The 23126-nt window shown below is 46.6% G+C and overlaps 1 protein-coding gene across 4 annotated transcripts in view; it reads left to right on the top strand.

The window, feature by feature from the left end:
• Positions 1–23126, top strand: part of ccdc88c (coiled-coil domain containing 88C) — a 290680-nt gene that overhangs the window by 219246 nt on the left and 48308 nt on the right. For all 4 annotated transcript variants that reach the window (XM_067992076.1, XM_067992075.1, XM_067992074.1 and 1 more), the window contains 6 exons: positions 1029–1306; positions 12528–12671; positions 14384–14570; positions 16725–16870; positions 18918–19007; positions 20749–20984. In XM_067992076.1, the coding sequence (XP_067848177.1) occupies positions 1029–1306; positions 12528–12671; positions 14384–14570; positions 16725–16870; positions 18918–19007; positions 20749–20984 (1081 nt within the window). The remainder of the gene's footprint in view (positions 1–1028; positions 1307–12527; positions 12672–14383; positions 14571–16724; positions 16871–18917; positions 19008–20748; positions 20985–23126) is intronic.

The following is a 23126-nucleotide window of genomic DNA, read 5'->3' as shown; positions in this document are numbered from 1 at the left end:
AATGTTTTTGTTAATTTTGCACTTATCAAGGTGAGGGGTCTCATTTTGTGCTTGTTGTGTTGTGTAATGGCAAGTGTTAGACCAGGATAGTTTGAGAAATGCATTTTACATGGATTGTCTGAATCATAAAATAGAATCATACAGCACAGAAGGAGGCCATTCAGCCCATCATGCCTGTGCTAGCTCTTTGAACGAGCTATCCAATTAGTCCCACTCCCTTGCTCTTTTCTCCCTGGTCCTGCAAATTTCTTGTATAGGCCAATAGTGAAACATAGTCTATTGGGCATTAGCAGTTGATCAGGCTTGTTTACAGGGCCTTGGTGAGACCACACCTGGAGTATTGTGTGCAGTTTAGGTCTCCTTACCTAAGAAAGGATATACTTGCCATAGAGGGAGTGCAGCGAAGGGTCACCAGACTGATCCCTGGGATGACAGGACTGTCGTATGAGGAGAGATTGGTTCGACTCGGCCTGTATTCTCTCGAGTTTAGAAGAATGAGAGGGGATCTCATTGAAACATATAAAATTCTGACAGGGCTAGACAGACTGGATGCAGGGAGGATGTTTCCCCTGGCTGGGGGGTCTAGAATGAGGGGTCACAGTCTCGGGATATGGGGTATGACATTTAGGACTGAGATGAGTAGAAATTTCTTCACTGAGGGTGGTGAACCTGTGGAATTCTCTACCACAGAAGGCTGTGGAGGTCAAGTCACTGAATATATTTAAGAAGGAGCTAGTTAGATTTCTAGACACAAAAGGCATCAAGGGGTATGGGGAGAGCGGGAATATGGTATTGAGATAGAGGATCAGTCATGATCATATTGAATGTCAGAACAGGCTCGAAGGGCCGAATGGCCTACTCCTGCTCCTATTTTCTATGTTTCTATGTTTTCTGAGACAGCCTAAGACAGTATATTAATTGGGGAGAAAGAAGTTGGATTGACGTCTTTCTAGCTGCAGATTTTTGTATTTTGCTGTTTGAACAGTTTCACTATAAAATGTTTTGGGGGGTGGGGGACGCTATTACAGGTGGAGAATTCGACCCTGAATTCCCAGGGTGCCTCGCTGATGGGCCAGAACGCTTTGCTCCAGAACCAGCAGTCGGCCCTGGAGAACGAAAAGGAGAATCTGACCAGGCAGAAGGAGGATCTGAAGGCCACACACGACTCACTGCTTCAGGACCACGAGCGGCTGATGGTACTGCACGAGCGTCAGTCTTCAGAGTGTGAGACACTAATCAGCCAGCAGGCCGGCTGCAAGGCATCGTACAAGAGCCTGGAGTCCCAGCACAAGGACCTGGAGGAAAGGTAACTGTTCTAGGAAGTTGCAATGTGTGAGAGTCATGGCTGCTCGAGCACGGAGAGCTCACACTCCCAGTGCCCATCGACCCCCCAAACCCCTGTCTTTCTAACTCGCCTTGCAGCCATTCACCAACAGGCAGTCTCAACCCTACTCCCAACACAGTGTCGCTATCTCTCTCTCTCTCTTTCCCGACCTTCAAATGCCTCGGGGGGAGGGGGGGGATCTTAAACTTTTGACAGTGTGACTGGGCTCCCATTCTCTCTTCCCCCTGCCCCCTTGCAAAAATTACTCCCATTTCCTGTTCTGCAACCTCCCGATCTCTGTAACCTCCTCCAGCCCTACAACCCTCCGAGATCTCTGCGTTCCTCCAATTCTGGTCTCTTGCGCATCCCCGATTTTCGTCGCTCCACCATTGGCGGCCGTGGCTTCAGCTGCCTGGGCCCTAAGCTCTGGAATTCCCTCCCTAAACCTCTCCGCCTCTCTACCTCTCTCTCCTCATTTAAGATGCTCCTTAAAACCTACCTCTTTGACCAAGCTTTTGGTCACCTGACCTAATATCTCCTCATGTGGCTCGGTGTCAAATTTTGTTTGATAATCGATCCTGTGAAGCGCCTTGGGATGTTTTACTACGTTAAAGGCACTATATAAATGCAAGTTGTTGTTGCAACCCTTTCTCCTTGTAAAGCATTCTGAGATGTTCTACCTGAGAGATGTTATTTGTTGCTACATATGTGCCACTATTTGCATGTATCTGTGAGGGATGTATATATTCATTTGGAAAAATATATGTCTGGCCTTGTATGTATATTGATTTCCCCAGATATATAACCTTAGATTAACTCTTGAGAGAAATTCACCAATCCTCACCTCCCAGCAGGCGGCTGGACTCTAAGAGAGTGACATGGCGAGTCAGCGCAACCATGTTGTAGCTCTGTCTCTGACCCACACTCTCTCCGAGTGTAGGATCGGTGAATTTACTCTTGTATCTCGAGCAGTTTGAAGAAGCAGCCCCTTCGGCCAATTCTGTGTTGCACTGCTCTGGTCTCGCCACTAGATGGCGCACGGAGCCACCGGATCCTCCGGTGGCTGAGATGGAGTATTGCAACAGTGTGCGTGGTGAGGGGGGTATCATGGTGTTATAGTAGGTGCAGCGCAGGAGGAGGCCACTCGGCCCATCGAGCCCATGCCAGCTCTTTGAAAGAACTATCCAATTAGTCCCATTCCCCTGCTCTTTCCCCGTAGCCCTGTAAATTTTTTCCCTTTAAGTATTCGACAAGGTGCCACATAAAAGATTATTACTTAAGATAAAAAATCACGGGATTGGGGGTAATATTCTGGCATGGGTGGAGGATTGGTTATCGAACAGGAAGCAGAGAGTTGGGATAAATGGTTCATTTTCGGACTGGCAACCAGTAACCAGTGGTGTTCCACAGGGGTCGGTGCTGGGTCCCCAACTCTTTACAATCTATATTAACGATTTGGAGGAGGGGACCGAGTGCAACATATCAAAATTTGCAGATGATACAAAGATGGGAGGGAAAGTAGAGAGTGAGGAGGACATAAAAAGCCTGCAAGGGGATATAGACAGGCTGGGTGAGTGGGCGGAGATTTGGCAGATGCAATACAATATTGGAAAATGTGAGGTTATGCACTTTGGCAGGAAAAATCAGAGAGCAAGTTATTTTCTTAATGGCGAGAGACTGGAAAGTACTGCAGTACAAAGGGATCTGGGGGTCCTAGTGCAAGAAAATCAAAAAGTTAGTATGCAGGTGCAGCAGGTGATCAAGAAAGCCAACGGAATGTTGGCTTTTATTGCTAGGGGGATAGAATATAAAAACAGGGAGGTATTGCTGCAGTTATATAAGGTATTGGTGAGACCGCACCTGGAATACTGCATACAGTTTTGGTCTCCATACTTAAGAAAAGACATACTTGCTCTCGAGGCAGTACAAAGAAGGTTCACTCGGTTAATCCCGGGGATGAGGGGGCGGACATATGAGGAGAGGTTGAGTAGATTGGGACTCTACTCATTGGAGTTCAGAAGAATGAGAGGCGATCTTATTGAAACATATAAGATTGTGAAGGGTCTTGATCGGGTGGATGCAGTAAGGATGTTCCCAAAGATGAGTGAAACTAGAACTAGGGGGCATAATCTTAGAATAAGGGGCTGCTCTTTCAAAACTGAGATGAGGAGAAACTTCTTCACTCAGAGGGTGGTAGGTCTGTGGAATTTGCTGCCCCAGGAAGCTGTGGAAGCTACATCATTAGATAAATTTAAAACAGAAATAGACAGTTTCCTAGAAGTAAAGGGAATTAGGGGTTATGGGGAGCGGGCAGGAAATTGGACATGAAGCTGAGTTCGGATCGGTCAATGCCCTGTGGGTGGCGGAGAGGGCCCAGGGGCTATGTGGCCGGGTCCTGCTCCGACTTCTTGTGTTCTTTAGATTTGTGGTTGGGATCAGATCAGCCATGATCTTATTGAATGGCGGAGCAGGCTCGAGGGGCCGATTGGCCTACTCCTGCTCCAATTTCTTATGTTCTTATGTTCTTATTTATCCAATTCCCTTTTGAAAGTTACTATTGAATTTGCTTCCACCGTGCAGTGCATTCCAGATCATAACAACTCGCTGCGTTTAAAAAAAAATGTTTCCTCATGTCACCTCTGGCTCTTTTGCAGATCACCTTAAATCTGTTGTCCTTTGGTTACCGGCCCTTCTGCCACTGGAAACAGTTTCTCCTTATTTACTCTATCAAAACCCTTTATGATTTTGAACACGTCTGTCAAATCTCCCCTTAACCTTCTCGGTTCCAAGGAGAACAATCCCAGCTGCTCCAATCTCTCCACATAACTGAAACTCCTCATCCGTGATACCTTTCTAGTAAATCTCTCTTAAGGCCTTGACATCCTTCCTAAAGTGTGGTGCCCAGAATTGAACAATACTCCAGCTGAGGCCTAACCAATGTTTTATAAAGGTTTAGCATAACTTCTTTGCTTTTGTATTCTTATGCCTCTATTTATAAAACCCAGGATCCCATATGCTTTTTTTAACAGCCTTCTCAACTTGTCCTGTCACCTTCAAAGATTTGTGTACCTACACCCCCAGGTCTCTCTGTTCCTGCACCCCCTTTAAATTGTACCATTTAGTTTATACTGCCTCTCCTTATTCTTCCTACCAAAATGCATCACTTCACACTTGTTAAATTTCACCAGTCTGTGTGTCCTCTTGAAGTCTGTTACTATCCTCCACATTGTTTACTACATTTCGTTTCATCTGCAAACTTTGAAATTATACCCAAGTCCAGGTTATTAATATATATCAAAAAGAGCAGTGGTCCTAATACTGACCCCTGGGGAACACCTCTGTACACTTCCCTGCAGTCTGAAAAACAACCGTTCGCCACTACTCTCTGCTTTCTGTCCTTTGGCCAATTTTGTATCCACGCTGCCACTGTCCCTTTAATCCCATAGGCTTTAATTTTGCTAACAGGTCTATTATGTGGTACCTTATCCAATGCGTTTTGAAAGTCTATATACACAAAATCAACCGCACTTCCCTCATCAACCTTCCCTGTCACTTCATCAAAGAAATCAATCAAGTTAGTCAATCATGATTTTCCTTTAACAAATCCGTGCTGAATTTCATTTATTATCCCATACTTTTCCAAGTGCCAATTGATTTTGTCCCAGATTATTGTCTCTAAAAGTTTCCCCACCACCGATGTTAGGCTGACTGGCCTGTAATTACCGGGTTTATCCCTCTCCCCTTTTTTGAACTGGGGTGTAACATTTGCAATCCTCGAGTCCTCTGGCACCGTCCCCATATCTAAGGAGGATGGGAAGATTGTGGCCAGAACCTCTGCAATTTCTACCCTTTCTCCCCTCAGTAACCTAGGATGCATCCCATCTGGAGCGGGTGACTTTTCTACTTTGAGTACTGCCAATCTTTCAAGTACCTCCTCTTTATCTATTTTTATCCTCTCCAATACCACTACCACCTCCTCCGTTACTGCTACATTGGCAGCATCCTCTTCTCTAGTGAAGACCGATGGGAAGTATTTGTTTAATACCTCAGCCATGCCTCTGCCTCCACAAGATGATCTTTTTTTGTCCCTAATCGGTCCCACCCTTCCTTTGGCTACCCTTTTACTATTTATATGTTTAGAAAAGACTTTTGGGTTGCCTTTTATGTCCCTTTTGCCACTAATCTATTCTCATTCTCTCTCTTTGCCTCTCTTATTCCCTTTTTTTAGATCTCCTCTGTACTTTCTGTAATCGGCCTGATTCTCTACTGTATTATGAACTTTACATTCGTCATAAATCTCTCTCTTCTGTTTCATTTTAATCTCTATACCTTTAGTCATCCAGGGAGCTCTAGCTTTTGATGCCCTTCCTTTCCCCCTCGTAGGGATGTCTCTGCTCTGTACCCGAACCAGCTCCTCCTCGAAGGCCTCCCATTGTTCAATTCCTGTTTTGCCGAACAATTTTTGATTCCAATCCACCTGAGCAAGATTTCTTTTTAACTCACTGAAATTTGCCCTCCTCCAGTTAAGTATTTTCACATTTGATTGTTCCTTGTCCTTTTCTATAACTATTCTAAACCTAATGATATTGTGATCACTGTTCCCCAAATGCTCCCCCACTGAAACGTGCTCCATCTGCCCCACTTCATTCCCCAGAACTAGATCCAGCACTGCTTCCTTTCAGGTTGGGCTGGAAACACACTGTTCCAGAAAGTGTTCTCGTACACATTTAAGGAATTCCTTCCCCTCTTTGCCTTAACACTGTTACTGAACCACTCTATATTGGAATAGTTGAAGTTCCCCATTGTCACTACTCTATAGTTCTTGCATCTTTCTGTAATTTGCCTGCAAATTTGCTCCTCTATCTCCTCCCCACTATTTGGTGGCCTGTAGTAAACACCCAGTAGTGTAATAGCTCCTCTGTTGTTCCTTAATTCTAACTAAATAGATTCTGTCTTTGACCCCTCAATTACATCATCCCTTCCCAGTGCTGTAATAGTTTCTTTGATCAATACTGCCACCCCCTCCTTTCTTTCCTTCCCTATCTTTCCTGAATACCTTATAGCCAGGAATATTAAATTCCCAATCCTCCCTTTCTTTGAGCCAGGTCTCTGTTATTGCCACTATATCATAGTCCCGTGTGGCAACTTGTGCCTGCAGCTCACCAACCTTATTTACCTCACTACATTAATGCACACGCACTCCAATCTCATCTTCAACTGCCTCACATTTGCCTCCTGTCTGATCTTTCTTATTTTTGAACTAGTCTTTACTCTAGTGCTATTTGTACCTCCCAGTCCTCTGTGCACCTTGTTTCTCCTCTCTAATGTTTCATCCTGGTGCCCATCCCCCTGCCAAATTAGTTTAAACCCTTTTTAAAAAAAAAAAAGTTTTAAAAAGGGTCGGTGTGCGGTGAGCGGGGGCCCCTGTGCCTGTGCGTGGCGAGGGCGGGGGCCCCTGTGCCTGTGCGTGGCGAGGGCGGGGGCCCCTGTGCCTGTGCGTGGCGAGGGCGGGGGCCCCTGTGCCTGTGCGTGGCGAGGGCGGGGGCCCCTGTGCCTGTGCGTGGCGAGGGCGGGGGCCCCTGTGCCTGTGCGTGGCGAGGGCGGGGGCCCCTGTGCCTGTGCGTGGCGAGGGCGGGGGCCCCTGTGCCTGTGCGTGGCGAGGGCGGGGGCCCCTGTGCCTGTGCGTGGCGAGGGCGGGGGCCCCTGTGCCTGTGCGTGGCGAGGGCGGGGGCCCCTGTGCCTGTGCGTGGCGAGGGCGGGGGCCTGTGTGTGGGAGGGTGGGGGTCGGTGTCTGCCAGGGTAATTTTCATGCTTTCTACGTGGGCCGTAATCTGGTGGAGCGGATCGCCTGCTCGTTATAGAAACACCCCCCCCCCTGGTTTTCATCTCCATTGGTTTACTGGGCCCAGCGGTGAAGGTGCAAATTATCCCCATTGTCATTTATCTCCTCCGTACCCCTTTAGCTTGAGTATTTCAACACCATCAAACTGTTCACAGGACTGTCCTATTTCTGTGATTTTTTTAAAAAAAAGAAAGAAGATACATTTTAAAAAGTAACTTTAACGAGCTCTGGACGCCCCAAAGCGTTCTACAGCCAATGAAGTACTTTTTTTTTTGAAGTGTAATCACTGTTGTAATGTAGGAAACGTGGCAGCCAATTTGCGCACAGCAAGATCCCACAAACAGCAATGAGATAATGACCAGATAATGGCCCAGAATTAACTACCAAAGTAACGGTGAGACTAATGGCGCTCTCTGTTATTTATGGGCATATGGTGCAGCAACTTCAAGTGAACGGCAAATGCGCAGTTAAACGGGGAAATCCAAAAGTTGCTGTCCGAGATGTGCCGTTAGCGTCGCGAAAACGGCATCTCGCTGTCTGCCTCGCCATTGAACGGCGCCAGGTTCCTGTATTTGCGCGGTAGATGGGAACTAAATTCACCACAGAAAGTTAGGGCTGGTTCATTTCAGACTAAGTACCCTTTTTAATGGCATAATAAGTCTTAATTACTGTCAAACAACCTCTCTGGCATTAAAATTAACTATTACAAGTGTGGTGTCTCATTCCTTCAGCTTTTAATTATTGTTGGAGATTTTTTAAAAATTAAATTAAATATTTTTAAAACTTTATTTCTTTGTCTCTTTTTTCTCTCTCTCTCATGATCCAATCTTTCTTTTCCTCTCTTTATTTCTCTTTCTGTACCTGATTTGACATTGAAATCATTATTCTAACTTGCACTTCCTTCTCAGTCCTTGAGCTGTTAATTTCACAATCCTTCAGTCTGATTGGTCAAGGAGATACCCAGTTGCTCGCCCTGTTCACTCCGATCCCAGATGCCCTGTAGAGGGCACCGCGCCGTTTCCGTCTCCCATTTCTGGCAACTTGTGACGCAAAGTATAATGGCGATTAAACGGGCAAAGGGCAAGTCTGACTAACGGTGGGAGCTGTACGTTCGCCGGCTGCAGTAAATCCTGGGCCATTGTGTCTTTTTGGTGATGCTGGTTGAGGGATAAACATTGGGCCAGGACACCGGGGAGAACTCCCCTGCTCTTCTTCAAATAATGTCGTGGTACCCAGCCACGAGAAGCGAGGAACTTGTAGGAAGCTGATCTTCGGCTCTGGGAATATGTCTCCTGGGCTTCTTTGCCACAGACCTGGTGCAAACAATTGTGGCTGAATTGTCCTTTCAGGTTGGCTGTCTTCCAGGGCATTAATGGTACAGCTGTAGCTCCAGCTCATGTAGCCCCTATGTCTCTGCTTTTAAAAGCTTGCTTGAGGCCAGGCATCATTAGATGGGGAACAGGATACAAGAATATAAAATTGTAATGACATTGGAAAAATAAAACAAACAAACCAAATCAGCCTCCTCCCGTGCAATGAGAGAGCTGTACTGTGTTCAGGAGTTCACAGCTGTCCATTACCTGGGATCTGAGAAATTGCTCAGAGAGAGACTAAACCGTCTCCTGCTTACTAAACTCAAAGTTGATGAGTAGACGTTTTTGCTCAGACCTCTGTCCGTCAGCCACAGAGGGGATCTGTTGCTCTTCTCATGTTTTATGCTAGTTTATCAATAATTAATCAGGTCAGCGCGCCAAGGAAGCGAGCGCTGACTCCATGAAAGATTAATCGTCGTCGTTAAGGGGTAAGCTCGATGCCTTGATGTAGATTAAAGTGAACTCAGCCGTTCCCGGTCCGTCAAGGTATCTGACATGGGTCCGAGTGTCAGTCCATCATCAGCCTTTCCACTGAGAGCTGCTTCCAGCTGTACCACGCTGAATTTTGTTGAAATGATGGGCAGTTTGCAGCAGGGATTGTTTTTTTAAAAAAAAGAGAAAGGAAAGCCAAAGAACGCAAATAATTTCGGGAACCGACAAAGAAGAGTAGGCCCAAATTGCTTTTGTTGGATCTCCTCTGCCTTCCCTCCATATCCCTCAGTCCCTTCTCCTTCCAGAAACAGTGCCTTTACTGTAGAGAAGCACGCCAAGGCACCTCCATAGTGGTGTAATCACACAAAAATTGATGCCAAGCCAAAGAAGGAGATATTAGGAGAGGTGACTAAAAGCTTGGTCAGAGAGGTCGGTTTTAAGCACGGTCTTAAAGGAGAAGAGAGAGGTGGAGGGATGGGGGTGTGTAAGGAGGGAATTCCGGAGCTTAGGACCTAGACAGCTGATGGCATGGCCGCCAATGGTGGGACAAAAGGAGTGGGGAATGCACAAGAGGCCAGAATTGGAGGAGCACAGATTCCTTAAAGGGCTGGAGGAGGTCACAGAGATAGGGAGGGGCAAGGCCATGGAGGGATTTGAACACACAATGAGAATTTTCAATTGGAGTCATTGGGAGCACAAGGGTGATGGATGAGTGGGAGTTGATGCCGGATAGGATACAGGCAGCAGAGTTTTGGATGAATGGAAATCTATGGAGTGTGGAGGATGGGAGGCTGACCAGGAGAGCATTGAAATAGCTGGAGGTGACAAAGGCATGGATGAGGGTTTCAGCAACAGACGGGCTGAGGCAGGGATGGAGACGGGTGATGTTATGGAGGTAGAAGTAGGTGGTCTTTGTGATGGAGAGAAAATACAATCAAATTGCCTCATGAACCAATTTGCAATGTCTGCCTCAATAGTCCTCCCTATTCTACAATTCTCATTACTCTTCATTACTCTGAACACAAAAAGTACCGCCTGACTTCCCTTTCTGTTCTCGCTTCCTAATTTTTTAACTCGTTCATAGTTTTCAAATCTTCTATTAGGTCAACTCAGAATTTCCTCTTTTTCCAAAGGAAACAAGCGCAACTTCCCAGCCTTTCCAACTGGCATCTAAAGCCATCTTGTTTGCTGCCCTCTCGAGGGTGTTAATAATCATAGAATGGTTACAGTACAGAAGGAGGCCATTCGGCCCATCAAGCCCATGCTGGCTCTTTGTAAGAGCAATTCAGTTAGTCCCATTCCCCGCTCCTTTCCCGTAACCCAGCAAATCACCTAAATCTGTGTCCTCTGTTCTCGATCTTTCTGCCAATGAGAACATTTTCACTTTATTTACTTTATATGAACCCTTCATGATTTTGAACAGCTCTAGCAAATCTCCTCTTGACCTTCTCTGCTCTACGAAGAACAACCCCAGCTTCTCCAGTCTATCCACATAACTGAAATCCCTCATCCCTGGAACCGATCAAGTAAATTCTTTCTGCACCCTCTCTAAGACCTTCACATCCTTTCTAAAGTGCAGTGCCCAGAATTGGACACAATAGTCCAGTTGTGTCCGAACCAGTGTTTTATAAAGGTTCAACATAACTTCCTTGCTTTTGCACTCTGTCTCTATTTATAAAGCCCAGGATCCCATATGCTTTTTTAACCGCTTTCTCAATCTGTCCTGCCACCTTGAAAGATTTGTGCACATTTGCGCCCAGGTCTCCCTGTTCCTGCACCCTCTTTAGAATTGTACCATTTAGTTTACATTGCCTCTCCTCATTCTTCCTGCCGAAATGTTTCACTTCGCACGTCTCTGCGTTAAATTTCATCTGCCATGTGTCCGCCCATTCCACCAGCCTGTCTATGTCCTCTTGAAGTCTATCACTATCTCCTCACTGTTTACTACACTTCCAAGTTTTGTGTCATCTGCACATTTTGAAATTGTACCCTGTACGCTCAAGTCGAAGTCATTCATGTTTGTAATTCGAAAATTTCTGGATTAATGAGTAGAAGCGTTTTGGAAGGGGCAAAGTAAATACAGGAAGACTGACTGCAATCCTCACAACAGGAGGAGCTGACGTGCATCGCTGGCTGTGTCCTCAGTGATATTCTTGCCCAACAAAAATCTATTGATCTCAAGTCTTGAAAGCTCCAAATGACCCCCAGCATCCACAGCCTTTTGAGGGAGAGAGTTCCAGATTTCCACCACCCTTTGTGTGAAAAAGTGCTTCCTGATTTCGCACCTGAACGGCCTGGCTCTAATTTTAAGATTATGCCCCCTTGTTCTGGATTCCCCCACCAGAGAAAATAGTTTCCCTGTATTTTTTTTATTTGTTCATGGGATGTGGACGTCACTGGCGAGGCCGGCATTTATTGCCCATCCCTAATTGCCCTTGAGAAGGTGGTGGTGAGCCGCCTTCTTGAACCGCTGCAGTCCGTGTGGTGAAGGTTCTCCCACAGTGCTGTTAGGAAGGTAATTCCAGGATTTTGACCCAGCGACAATGAAGGAACGGTGATATATTTCCAAGTCGGGATGGTGTGTGACTTGGAGGGAAACGTGCAGGTGGTGGTGTTCCCATGTGCCTGCTGCTCTTGTCCTTCTAGGTGGTAGAGGTCGCGGGTTTGGGAGGTGCTGTTGAAGAAGCCTTGGCGAGTTGCTGCAGTGCATCCTGTGGATGGTACACACTGCAACCACTGTGCGCCGGTGGTGAAGGGAGTGAATGTTTAGGGTAGTGGATGGGGTGCCAATCAAGCGGGCTGCTTTGTCCTGAATGGTGTCGAGCTTCTTGAGTGTTGTTGGAGCTGCAGTCATCCAGGCAAGTGGAGAGTATTCCATCACACTCCTGACTTGTGCCTTGTAGATGGTGGAAAGGCTTTGGGGAGTCAGGAGGTGAGTCACTCGCCGCAGAATACCCAGCTCCTGACCTGCTCTTGTAGCCACAGTATTTATGTGGTTGGTCCAGTTAAGTTTCTGGTCAATGGTGACCCCCAGGATGTTGATGGTGGGGGATTCGGCGATGGTAATGCTGTCGAATGTCATGGGGAGGTGGTTAGACTCTCTCTTGTTGGAGATGGTCATTGCCTGCCACTTGTCTGGAGCAAATGTTACTTGCCCCTTATCAGCCCAAGCCTGGATGTTGTCCAGGTCTTGCTGCATGATTCAATAGGGTATCTACCTTATTGAGTCCATTTATCATTTTAAACACCTCAATCAGTTCACTCCTCAATGGACACAAATGCACCAGTTGTGTTTTTCTTATTTTCATCAGATTTATTGAACTCGATTAAATTCTTTCACCAGCCGGTGATGATCGTGATCCGGGAGCTGTCAGCAACGCCCGCTGTTCCTGATTAATGCCCCCCCCACACCCCCACCCCTCACTGTAGCATAGTTTGGGCTGGTTGGATGTTGTGCTGAATGGCCTACTCTTGTTCCTGTGCTCCTTCCTTTGCTCCAACTGGTGTTCCGTCGCAGAGATGTAACTGTCCCATTTGTGGCTCCTCACGTGCACAGGTACGTCAGTCTGCTGAAGCAGAGAGCTGAGCTGGAGGAGTTGGACTCCGCACTGAGAACCGAGCGAGAGAACCTGCAACGAGAGACCAACAGGAACGCAGTCATCTCAGAGGACAAGAGGCAGCTGGAGGCCGACCTTAACAGGTGAGGGGTCCTGTTAACAGCGGAACACAGATCTGTATGGACCGTTACTGCACAGGTGGGGCGCGGAGGGATGTGGCAGCTCTGGATGCAACAGGGTAGCTTTGTTCAATTTACGTTTGGGAATCGGGGAATGTTTCTCTAGCTTTCCCTAAAAAGAAAGAAAGACTTGCATTTATATAGTGCCTTTCACGACCTCAAGACATCCCAAAGCACTTTACAGCCAATGAAGTACTTTTGAAGTGTAGTCGCTGTTGTAATGTAGGAAACATGGCAGCTAACCTGGGCACAGCAAGGTCCCAACGACAACAATTTGATAATGACCAGATAATTTTTTTTTTAAGTGATATTGGTTGAGGACTAAATATTGGCCAGGACACCGGTGAGCACTCCCCTGCTCCTGTTCGAAATAGTGCCGTGGGATCTTTAACATCCACCTCAGAGGGCAGACAGGGCCTCAGCTTAACGTCTCATCTGAAAGGTGGCATCTCTGACAGTGCAGCACTCCCTCAGCCTAGATGTGGGATGTGGTCTGTGATGGGGTCAATCAACATGGTGTATGGACAGATGAGCTTTGCTGTGCCCAAATAGCCTTTATTCATTCCGAGCTTGTATGAGATAATCTTACTGTGATTTCAGCAGGAAAATTTAAATTTGGATGGAAACATTTAGTGAGGTGCTCGTTGTCCAGTCAGTGACGCTATTTTCTTTGCTATAGGAACAGCAATAACAACTTGCATTTATATAGCGCCTTTAACGTAGTGAAACGTCCCGAGGCACTTCACAGGAGCGTTGCCTAGCCACATAAGATATGAGATGCTTGGTCAAAGAGGTAGATTTTAAGGGATGTCTTAAAGGAGGTAGAGAGGCGGAGAGGTTTAGGGAGGGAATTCCAAAACTTAGGACCTAGGCAGCTGAAGGCACGGCCGCCAATGGTGGAACGATTAAAATCGGGGATGTGTAGTCACATAGAGGTCAGACCGGGTAAGAGCGGCAGGTTTTCTTCCCTAAAGGACATTAGTGAACCACTTGGTATTTTACGACAATCAGACAGCTTCGTGGTCACTTTTACTGATGCCAGCTTTCTATTTCCAAATTTTCTTAAAACTTGGGTTCAAATTCTCAAACTGTCATGGTGGGATTTGAACTCACGTTATCTGGGTTATTAATCCAAGCCACTGGATTACTAGTCCAGTAAGGTAACCACTACGCTAGAGTATCCGGTTTAATTATTTTTATTATTTGGTCTGGAAATGTGGCGATGCTGGCAAGGCCGCTTTTATTGCCCATGCCCGGTTGCCCTGACAACTGAGTGACTTGCTTCAGAGACCATCAAGCATCCCGGGTAAGGCTGGCTAGTTCCAAAGGGAACCAGTTGGGTTTTTGACGACAATCCGGCAGCTTTTATGGTCATTTTTTGTTTCTGCTGCTAAACGACCAGATTTATAGGATTCAGTTTCTCGACTCACTGTGGCGGGGTTCGAAGTCGCGACTGCTGGGTTACTAGTCGAGAAACCTAACTACACTACCGCAACCATCAGGAGTAGGCCATTCAGTCCCTCGAGCCTGTTTCCCCCCCATTCAGTTAGATCATGGCTGATCTGTGACCTAACTCGATTTTGCCTGGCTTGGTTCTGATAACCCTTGATACCCTTTGCCCAACAAAAGTCTTATCGATGCTGTTCAATTCATGCGGCGTAACCCGTGTATTTTAGGTTGAGCTCGATGAATGCTCAGTTGAAAAAGGAGTATGATGAGCTGCAGACAAACACCAAGGAGTTCAAGAGCGCCCTGAACGCCACTGAGCTGGAGCTGGCGAGGTGGCAGGCCCAGTACCACGAGTTAAAGGAGCAGCACCAAAACTTGGACATCTCCCACACTAAACTGGACAATCATTGTGAGGTACTGACGGAAGCTACAAAGGGGGGAGTGGGGGGCGGAGGGGGAAGAGAAGGAGTCCTGGTGTCCGAGCGGCTTTTATTAACGAAACCAGCTTTCCGTCTTCCCGCCTGTAAGGAGAACCCAAACAATGCACATTGTTCCTTGAAATTGGTGCTGTGTGATATAAGTAATGAAAGTGCTGAGTGTTTGTATGAAATCCCCCATTTAGGATAAACTGGTTAACACTGGAACTGGAGACAGAGGGGAGCTCGTACAAACCTATTGACACGTGTTACTGGTATTGTGCGGTGCGACTTCAACAACAACAACAACAACAACATGCATTCATGTAGCGCCTTTAACTTAGTAAAAGTTAACCGATCCCTTCCTGCCCGGCAAGTTAGGTTTAAAATGATGCCCGCAATCGCATTCCGTGCTTTGCTCAAGAGCCGCTCTCAGCAATGCTGCGACTTGAAGTGACTGGCCTGTGCCTGTGATTTCCCCACACGGTGAGCTCCTGATTGCAGGGTGGGTAGGCATTTCCTCACGAGAAGAAGCCGGGGGGGGGCGGGGGGCGGGGGGAGTGCAATTAAGAGGGCCAATGAAATTAATTTTGTTTCTCACTTTCTGCATGGAAGCTGGGATAACCCCACCTTCACCGGCCTGCTTTTCACGTTCTCCAACAAAAGGAGAGGCAACAGCACTGAATCCTGGTTTGCCCAATGTCCCACACCAGCAGGGGGCGCATTTAACACATAGGCCCATTGGGGCCTGAGCCCAGAAGCCCCGGTTAAATCTGGGGCAATAAACACCTGAATTTTTAACAATAAACCGTTCCGAGCTCTGGAAGCACATTCAATGGTAACCATCTTAATCTTTCCTCATAACCGAAATTTCTGATAGCTGGAACCAATTGCTCACCTCTGCACCCCCTCGGGGGCAATGATTCCTTCCATATTAGAGACATAGAATCATAAAGCGTAAAAGGAGGCCATTCAGCCCATCATACCTGTACTGGCTCTTGGAAAGAGCTATCCAATTAGTCTCACCCCCTGCTCTTTTCCCATAGCCCGCAAATTTTATCTTTCAAGTATTTATCCAATTCCCATTTGAAAGTTACTATTGACTCTGCTTCCACCACCCTTTCAGGCAGTGTATTCCAGATCTCAACAACTCGCTGCGTTTTTTTAAAAACATTTCTTCATTTCCCTTCTGGTTCTTTTGCCAATTATCTTAAATCTGTGTACTCTGGTTTCCGACCCCCCTGCCACTGGAAACAGAGTAAATAGGGAGAAACCATCAAAACCCCTCATAATTTTGAACACCTCTGTAAAGCTCCCCTTTAACCTTCTCTGCTCTAAGGAGAACAAGCGCAGCTTCTCCAGTCTCTCCACATAACTGAAGTCCCTCATCCCTGGTATTATTGTAGTAAATTTCCTCTGTGTTTTGCTCAATAATATCCTTGAACAGAGCTCGGAACGGTTTAGTGTTAAGAATTCAAGTGTGTCTTGTCCGTTAAATCATCCCTACTGTGTCGCTCGTACAATCTTTGATCGTTCTGCAACAGGTGGATTGGGGAACTGTAGCTCCTGGTGAGAGTCACACAGCACAGAAACAGGCCATTCGGCCCAACTGATCTGTGCTGGTGTTTAAGCTCCATACGAGCCTCTCCCACCCTACTTCATCTAACCCTATCAACATAACCTTCTATTCCTTTCTCCCTCATGTACTTATCTAGCTTCCCCTTAAAGGCAGCTATGTTAGTTGCCTCAACTACTCCATGTGGTAACGAGTTCCACATTCTCACCACTCTCCAGCGTCCTTAAGTTACTGCTCGTGCTCCTTTTTTAGATGGGTGAAAATGTCCGATTGTGCACTCAGTAAAAATGATCTGTTTCCTCCCCATGAGCTGGACCACTTGATATATAAACATACGAATTAAAAGCAAGAGTAGGCCATTCGGTCCCTCAAGCCTGCTCTGCCATTTGATAAGATCATGGCTGATCTGATTGTGACCTCAACCCTACTTTCCCGTCTACCTACTATAACCTTTGACTCCCTTGTTAATCAGGAATCTATCTAACTAAAAATATTCAATGACCCTGCCTCCACCGCTCTCTGGGGAAGGGAGTTACACTTGACTATCTTTACTCTCTTTTTCTTTCTTTTGCAAAGCTTCTGACCCAGTTGAAGGGGAACCTGGAGGAGGAGAACCATTACTTGCTGAGTCAGGTTCAGTTGCTGAGTCAGCAGAACCAAACCCTGCTCGAGCGATCCATGGAGAGCAAGGAGCACTACCATGAGGAACAGAAGCAGTATATGTGAGTGAAGGGTCGCTTTAGTCAATGGGTGATGATGCTCCCCATCCGTACAGCGCTAACTTACAATCCCATAGGCTCTGCGGTGCTATTAGGATCATAGAATGGTTACACCACACGAGGCCATTCGGCCCATCGAGCTGGTGCCAGCTCTTTGTAAGAGCAATCCACTTAGTCCCATTGCCCCGCTCTTCCCTGTAGCCCTGCAAATTTTTTCCCTTCAAGTATTTATGCAATTCCTTTTTGAAAGCCACGATTGAATCTGCTTCCACCACCCCCTCGGGCAGCGCATTCCAGATCATAACTATTCACTGCATAAAAAAGTTTTTCTACATGTCGCCTATTTTCCAAGTGTATGTTCTGCTTTGCGTTTCATGAGAGCCACTATCTCTGAATCGGTGTTGAACGATATGCGTTGTCCATCTCCAGTGTTGGATCTCTGCAGGCTCACCTCCCCTTCACCTCAAAATGGCAACACGTTTGTGATGAGATCAAGTTGAATTTGCTCTCCTGGCTTCAGCTCCTGGTCAGGTTCACCTGGGATGCTAGTCTTCCACAGGAGAGGCGAATCATCAAAGTCGAGCCAGATCCTAACCTCACCTGACACCCAACAAGGTTCAATGACATAGTGATCGGGACCAGGAGTCCTGGCTGATGGTTGTAGTCCTCTTCCCCCCCCCTCCCCTTCCTCTCCTTCTACCCCTCCTTTCTCCCAAGCCCAAGGATGTTGAGGCCAATTGTAGCATCCCAATCCCTGTCCCAGCACAAACCTGGGATCGAACTGTGTCCACTTCTGGGCCGTATGGCTCAGTACCACACCATGCACCTTCTGAGCCATCTGCAATTCCATTTTTATTCAAGATTCTTTTTGCCAGTTCCCAAGAGTATGGGAGGGGTGGGTGTGGAGTAATGCCCTATTCTCCCTTTCTCCACCACCTCCCGCCCCCACCCCACCACCTCCATAACCAAAACAAGTTAGTAAATTGGCGGATAGAATTGGCCAGAACTGGCGCCTTTGAACGTCCAGTGATGCTGAGGATGCACAAGTCCAGGTGGAAAACAGTGTGTGACGTTGATGAGGATTGTAGGACAAGGGGGGTTGAGGGGACGAATTTCAGTGGATTTTGGAGCAGAGGCTATAGAAAGTGGAGGTGGACTTTGTTGTCCATTCCAATGCAGAGGTACAACAACAAGCTGTGGGGTCATCGGAGGCAATTGGGAACTTGTGGAAGTGGGGGGGGCCTTAACCCCTACCAATAGATTTGGGGGGAGATTACTGTGTGCACATACATTGAGTAACAGAAGGCAGTGTTGAACCCTGACCTTTATTTGGGAGAAGACAACATGTTGGTGTTGACTGACTGTCTGCCTCCTCAAAGCTCCTTGTCCCGAAGAGAGTAGCACTGTTCCCTCCTATTCTTACTGCAGGATATGCAAGAAACTACACTGGAACTTGGGAGTTCTCCCGCTCCGCTCTTCCTGCGAGGCAGACCTATTACCTAGAGCGATGGGCAGGCTTTAGAGCATGAAGGATGCTGGGATAGCTCTGCTTCCCAGTAGCACTCGGTGCAGACTCTCAGTCAAACGTTTCATGGAGACCTGTCAGGAGGTCACGAGAAGGGGGCAGGAGACGAGAAAATAGCTGCCCCAACAGGTGTGTGAAGTACTCTGGTTAGACACAATAACAAAGGCCTTGACTAGACAGCCCATTGGTATTATGCATGGGGACACCACCATCTCCAAGTTTCTGACTTGGACATATATCAGCCGATCCTTCATCGTCACCGGGTCAAAATCCTGGAACTCCCTCCCTAACAGCACTGTGGGAGCGCCTTCACCACACGGACTGCAGCGGTTCAAGAAGGCGGCTCACCACCACCTTCTCAAGGGCAACTAGCGATGGTTAATAAATGCCAGCCTTGCCAGCAACGCCCACATCCCAAGAATGAATGCTTTTTTTTTACAGGCACAAAAATTTACTCGTGTCTGAGATATAACCTTCAGGATTCCAGTATTGATCAGCCAATTCTGCATTCATTTCCTTCTCTAGAGACAAGTTAAATTCCCTTCGAAGGCAAAAAGAGAAATTGGAAGAGAAGATAATGGACCAGTACAAATTCTACGAGCCAACCCCTAAAAGGTACCTTCTCTTACTTTGCAAATTTCTCCGACCTGCTCTTGATTCCTCCCCACAGCTGCGATTGGGAGCTCGATTTAAACAATTCGCAAAACAGCAGCTGCACTCACGCACTTGTTTAAAAGTTTTTGAATTGCGACTTTGACGACTGGCTGACGGAGCTCCTCCCCCTCTCCCCACCACCCTAAGTATCTATGGAAAGGTCCAGATAGGCCAGCAGTGAGAAAGGGGAATCATTGGCCTGTACACGAAGCCTGAGACCCCAGCCACTGGGAGCCAAAAAAAAAAATCAATAGTTGGCCGAAACGGAGGCAGACGTTTACTTGATTCTCCAACACTGCGAAGATAACTACAGTGTGGCTGTTTGGCTGCATATAGTGACACCTCTATTCCCTGCCAGAATGGAGATGATTGGGTATTTCCCCGTCAATCACGCCTGGAGACTGACCGCACTGCTGTAAGCGACTGGGATTGATTTTACGCACATAATTTGCATTATGTAACTATCCTCCACTCACTGCATTTTGCTGGAGAAATAATCCTGCTTTTGTCGGGAGACGTTGCTGCAGTTTCAGTCATGAGTTCTGTTTGCTGTAGTTCATAGAAGTTCATGCAGCAGGCGCATGGGAACAACACCACCTGCACGTTCCCCTCCAAGTCACACACCATCCCGACTTGGAAATATATCGCCGTTCCTTCATTGTCGCTGGGTCAAAATCCTGGAACTCCCTTCCTAACAGCATTGTGGGAGAACCATCACCACACGGACTGCAGCGGTTCAAGAAGGCGGCTCACCACCACCTTCTCGAGGGCAATTAGGGATGGGCAATAAATGCCGGCCTTGCCAGCGACGCCCACATCCCGTGAACGAATAAAAAAAAATAGAGATTCTCCTTAAATAGGCTCTGTTTGCTGTAGTACGCTGTTTAAATAGACTTTGTTTGCTGTGAAATAAACTGTTTGCTGTGCAACCTGCCGTAAGCCCTGCCCCCCTCCAACTCATTGGCTGACACTGTGGTGTCTATAGACACTCTGTTGCTGTTTTAGGAACATTAGGAACAGGAGGAGGCCATTCAGCCCCTCGAGCCTGTTCCGCCATTCAATTAGATCATGGCTGATCTGTATCTTAACTCCATTTACCTGCCTTTGATCCGTTTCCCTTGATACCCTTACCTAATAAAAATCTATTGATCTCCGATTAACCCACAGCCTTTTGGGGGAGAGAGTTCCAGATTTCCATTACCCTTTGTGTCAAAAAGTGCTTCCTGATTTCACCCCTCAATGGCCCAGCTCTAATTTTAAGATTATGCCACTTTGTTCTGGACTCCCCCAACAGGGAAATAGTTTCTCCGTGTCTACCTTATCAAGTCCCTTTTATTATTTTTAAACACCTTGATTAGATCAGCCCTCAACCTTCTAAACTCAAGGGAAAACAAGGCAAGTCTAAGCAACCTGTCGTCATAATTTAACCCTTTAAATCCCAGTATCATTTTGCTAAACCGGCACTGTTACCCCCTCCCAGGCCAATATATCCTTCCTGAGGTGCAGTGCCCAGAACTGAAGGAAGTAGTCCAGAAGGGGTCTGAGTATTTCAAGATTAACCTCTTTTTGGCGAGTGTGGTGACAGTATAACGTGGCCCCACAATTAAAGGTGGTTCCTTTTAACTTTGTTACATCCAACAAAAAAAAATGCACCTTGAAAGGTACAGAGGTTATTCAAAGTGTTAACCGTTCTTTGTAACAGGAAGAATAACTGGGTGGCTGCCAAGGCCTTGGTGAAGCTCATGAAACCGAAGAAAGAAGGTGCCAAGGAGCGTCTGAAGTCTACGCCAGAAGGTCAAGTGCGCCAACCGGAGCCGTTGGACGTGGCACCGGTGCCGACGCCGCCTCTTCCTTCGCGGGCGCAGAGAGCGAGTCTCGACAACTCCTCCCAGGGGTCCAATTCGCTGGAGGAAAACAGCCTGAGTCCGACCAATAAAGGTAAGGGCGGCTGAAGGGAAGTGAACCTTTACAGAGAGTCCATTCCCGAGCAAACCCGCAACGTGGACTGGCCAGAAGTTGTTGACCTGGAACTTGTTTATTGGCTTGGGCTCACTTTTGCCTTTCAACCATTTGGATTGTGGATTCGTTCAGATTCCATGTGGGTTTCAACAACTTGCCATCTGAGCCAAGCGAGGGGGACAGCGTGTGATCTTTGAGGGGAAATGACCCTATTGGTCTTCCTCATTTCAGTTTGACTGCCCATTGGATTTTATTTTTCATTTCTTTCTGGAATGTGGGTATTGTCAATTGGCCGTCCCAAGTTTCTCTGAGGGACATTGAGTAGTCAACCATGTAGGGAGGGACTGGAGACCAAACCAGGTTTAGGGGATGTGGCAGGTTCCTGTCACTAGTGAAGAAGTTGGGTTTTTGAGACTATCTGGTAGCTTCCCTGGTCATTTTGTCTGGTGTTGACCCATAAATTATTAGATTAATGATCATGGAGTAGTATCAGCGACCACTGATGGATGGGTGGGACAGAATTCTGTGCAAGGTGGTGACGAGAAGGATGGGAGGGACTCCACTGTTGCAGGATTGAGTGCCAAAGAACCAGTTTACATGTTATGCCAGGCCAGTAGCTGAACCATGAGGGAGGTACAGCTAATATCCCAAAGAGACTTTGATTGCTGTGAACAGGTTCAGGGAACAAGGCAGTGTAAACATAGAAACATAGAAAATAGGAGCAGGAGTAGGCCATTCGTTCCTTCAAGCCTGCTCGGCCATTCAGTATGATCATGGCTGATCCTCTATATTCCCGCTCTCTCCCCGTACTCCTTGATGCCTTTTGAGTCTAGAAATCTATCTAGCTCCTTCTTAAATATATTCAGTTCAGTGTAAGTGATCGAATGGTAGAGGAATCCCCAATTCAGTGTCACTGTGCCCCTCGGCTGGAAGTATTTATTTAGATCAGAAGTTGTTCCACAGCACCAGTTCTGAAACCTGGCTCACTGTTTAGTAAGCAGATGCCCAAGAACCTGTGGGTGGGCTGTCCACTGTACACCAGATGTGAAATATTGATAAATGTCTACATTTTGACCTTCTCCATAATTATGCAAAGAGGAGCTAAGGAATGCATTTTTTTCTGAATTAACATTTTTGGATAGTCCTCATTGTTCCCTCCAATGGAGCAAAGAATGTTGCAAAAATGATAAACCGACTTTTTTTTAACTTTGTCGTGATTCCAACTTGGGTGAATTTATCTCTGGTGGTGGGGAATTTTCTTCAATTGCTGTATGTATTTTAGTTTACGTCATGTTTATTTTAAAACTTCCGGTTTTCATCTCTCCCCTTTTTTATTTCTCTCTCTTCCCTCCCCAATTCTTCGGGGTGGGGGGGTGTGGCTTTCTGATTCACGATTAAGTGTCTACACGGAAAAAGTTTACGTTTCTGAGGAGCAAGGAGAAGCTCAAGAACAAATCATCGACCCCGAATTATCAACGCCGATCTCTGCCCCTCCGCCTGCGGTTATGGTCTTCCAGCGACATGTCGGACTCAGCTAACGAAACGTTCCCTCAACTCTCTGAGTTCGGGGATTTCTAACTCCTCCATCCCCTTGTGTTCCACCATCATCTCCATCCAAGGCTAAAGCAGACCCGGGCACACCAAAGAACCCTGTCATGGCAGATCATGGGCCATAATTGCATTTCAGATTGCCACGATGTTGATTCCAGTACTAATCCTAAATATGTAAAACAATTAAATATATATTTTTTAAAAACTACATCTGGGACACCCGACGTTTTAATGCCAAGTGTTCTGAAGCAGATCTTTTTCCCCCATCATTCATGACTGTGCAACACACTTAAAAACTATTTCGGTCTCTGAGCACTTCAGACGTAAGTAATAAGAGCTTCTGTGCAGTTGTGCATTGCAACCTTAAATTTTTTTTGTTTAAAAAGCCATCTTCAAATTCATTGTGTTTCTAAAGCAAGAACTGAAAACTTAAAAAGATTCAGTAAGGGTGTGAGGGGAACTTTTTACATTAAAAGTTGCCTAAATTTGGCATTTTTACAATATAGTGAAACCTGTATAAACGGACACTCCCAAAAAACTGACACTTATTGAGAGACCCAAATAACATGC

Source organism: Heptranchias perlo, chromosome 10, assembly GCF_035084215.1.
Source record: "Heptranchias perlo isolate sHepPer1 chromosome 10, sHepPer1.hap1, whole genome shotgun sequence".
Taxonomy (NCBI): Eukaryota; Metazoa; Chordata; class Chondrichthyes; order Hexanchiformes; family Hexanchidae; genus Heptranchias; species Heptranchias perlo.
The sequence above is the reverse complement of the archived record's forward strand: the minus strand, read 5'-3'. Positions and strand labels throughout refer to the sequence as shown.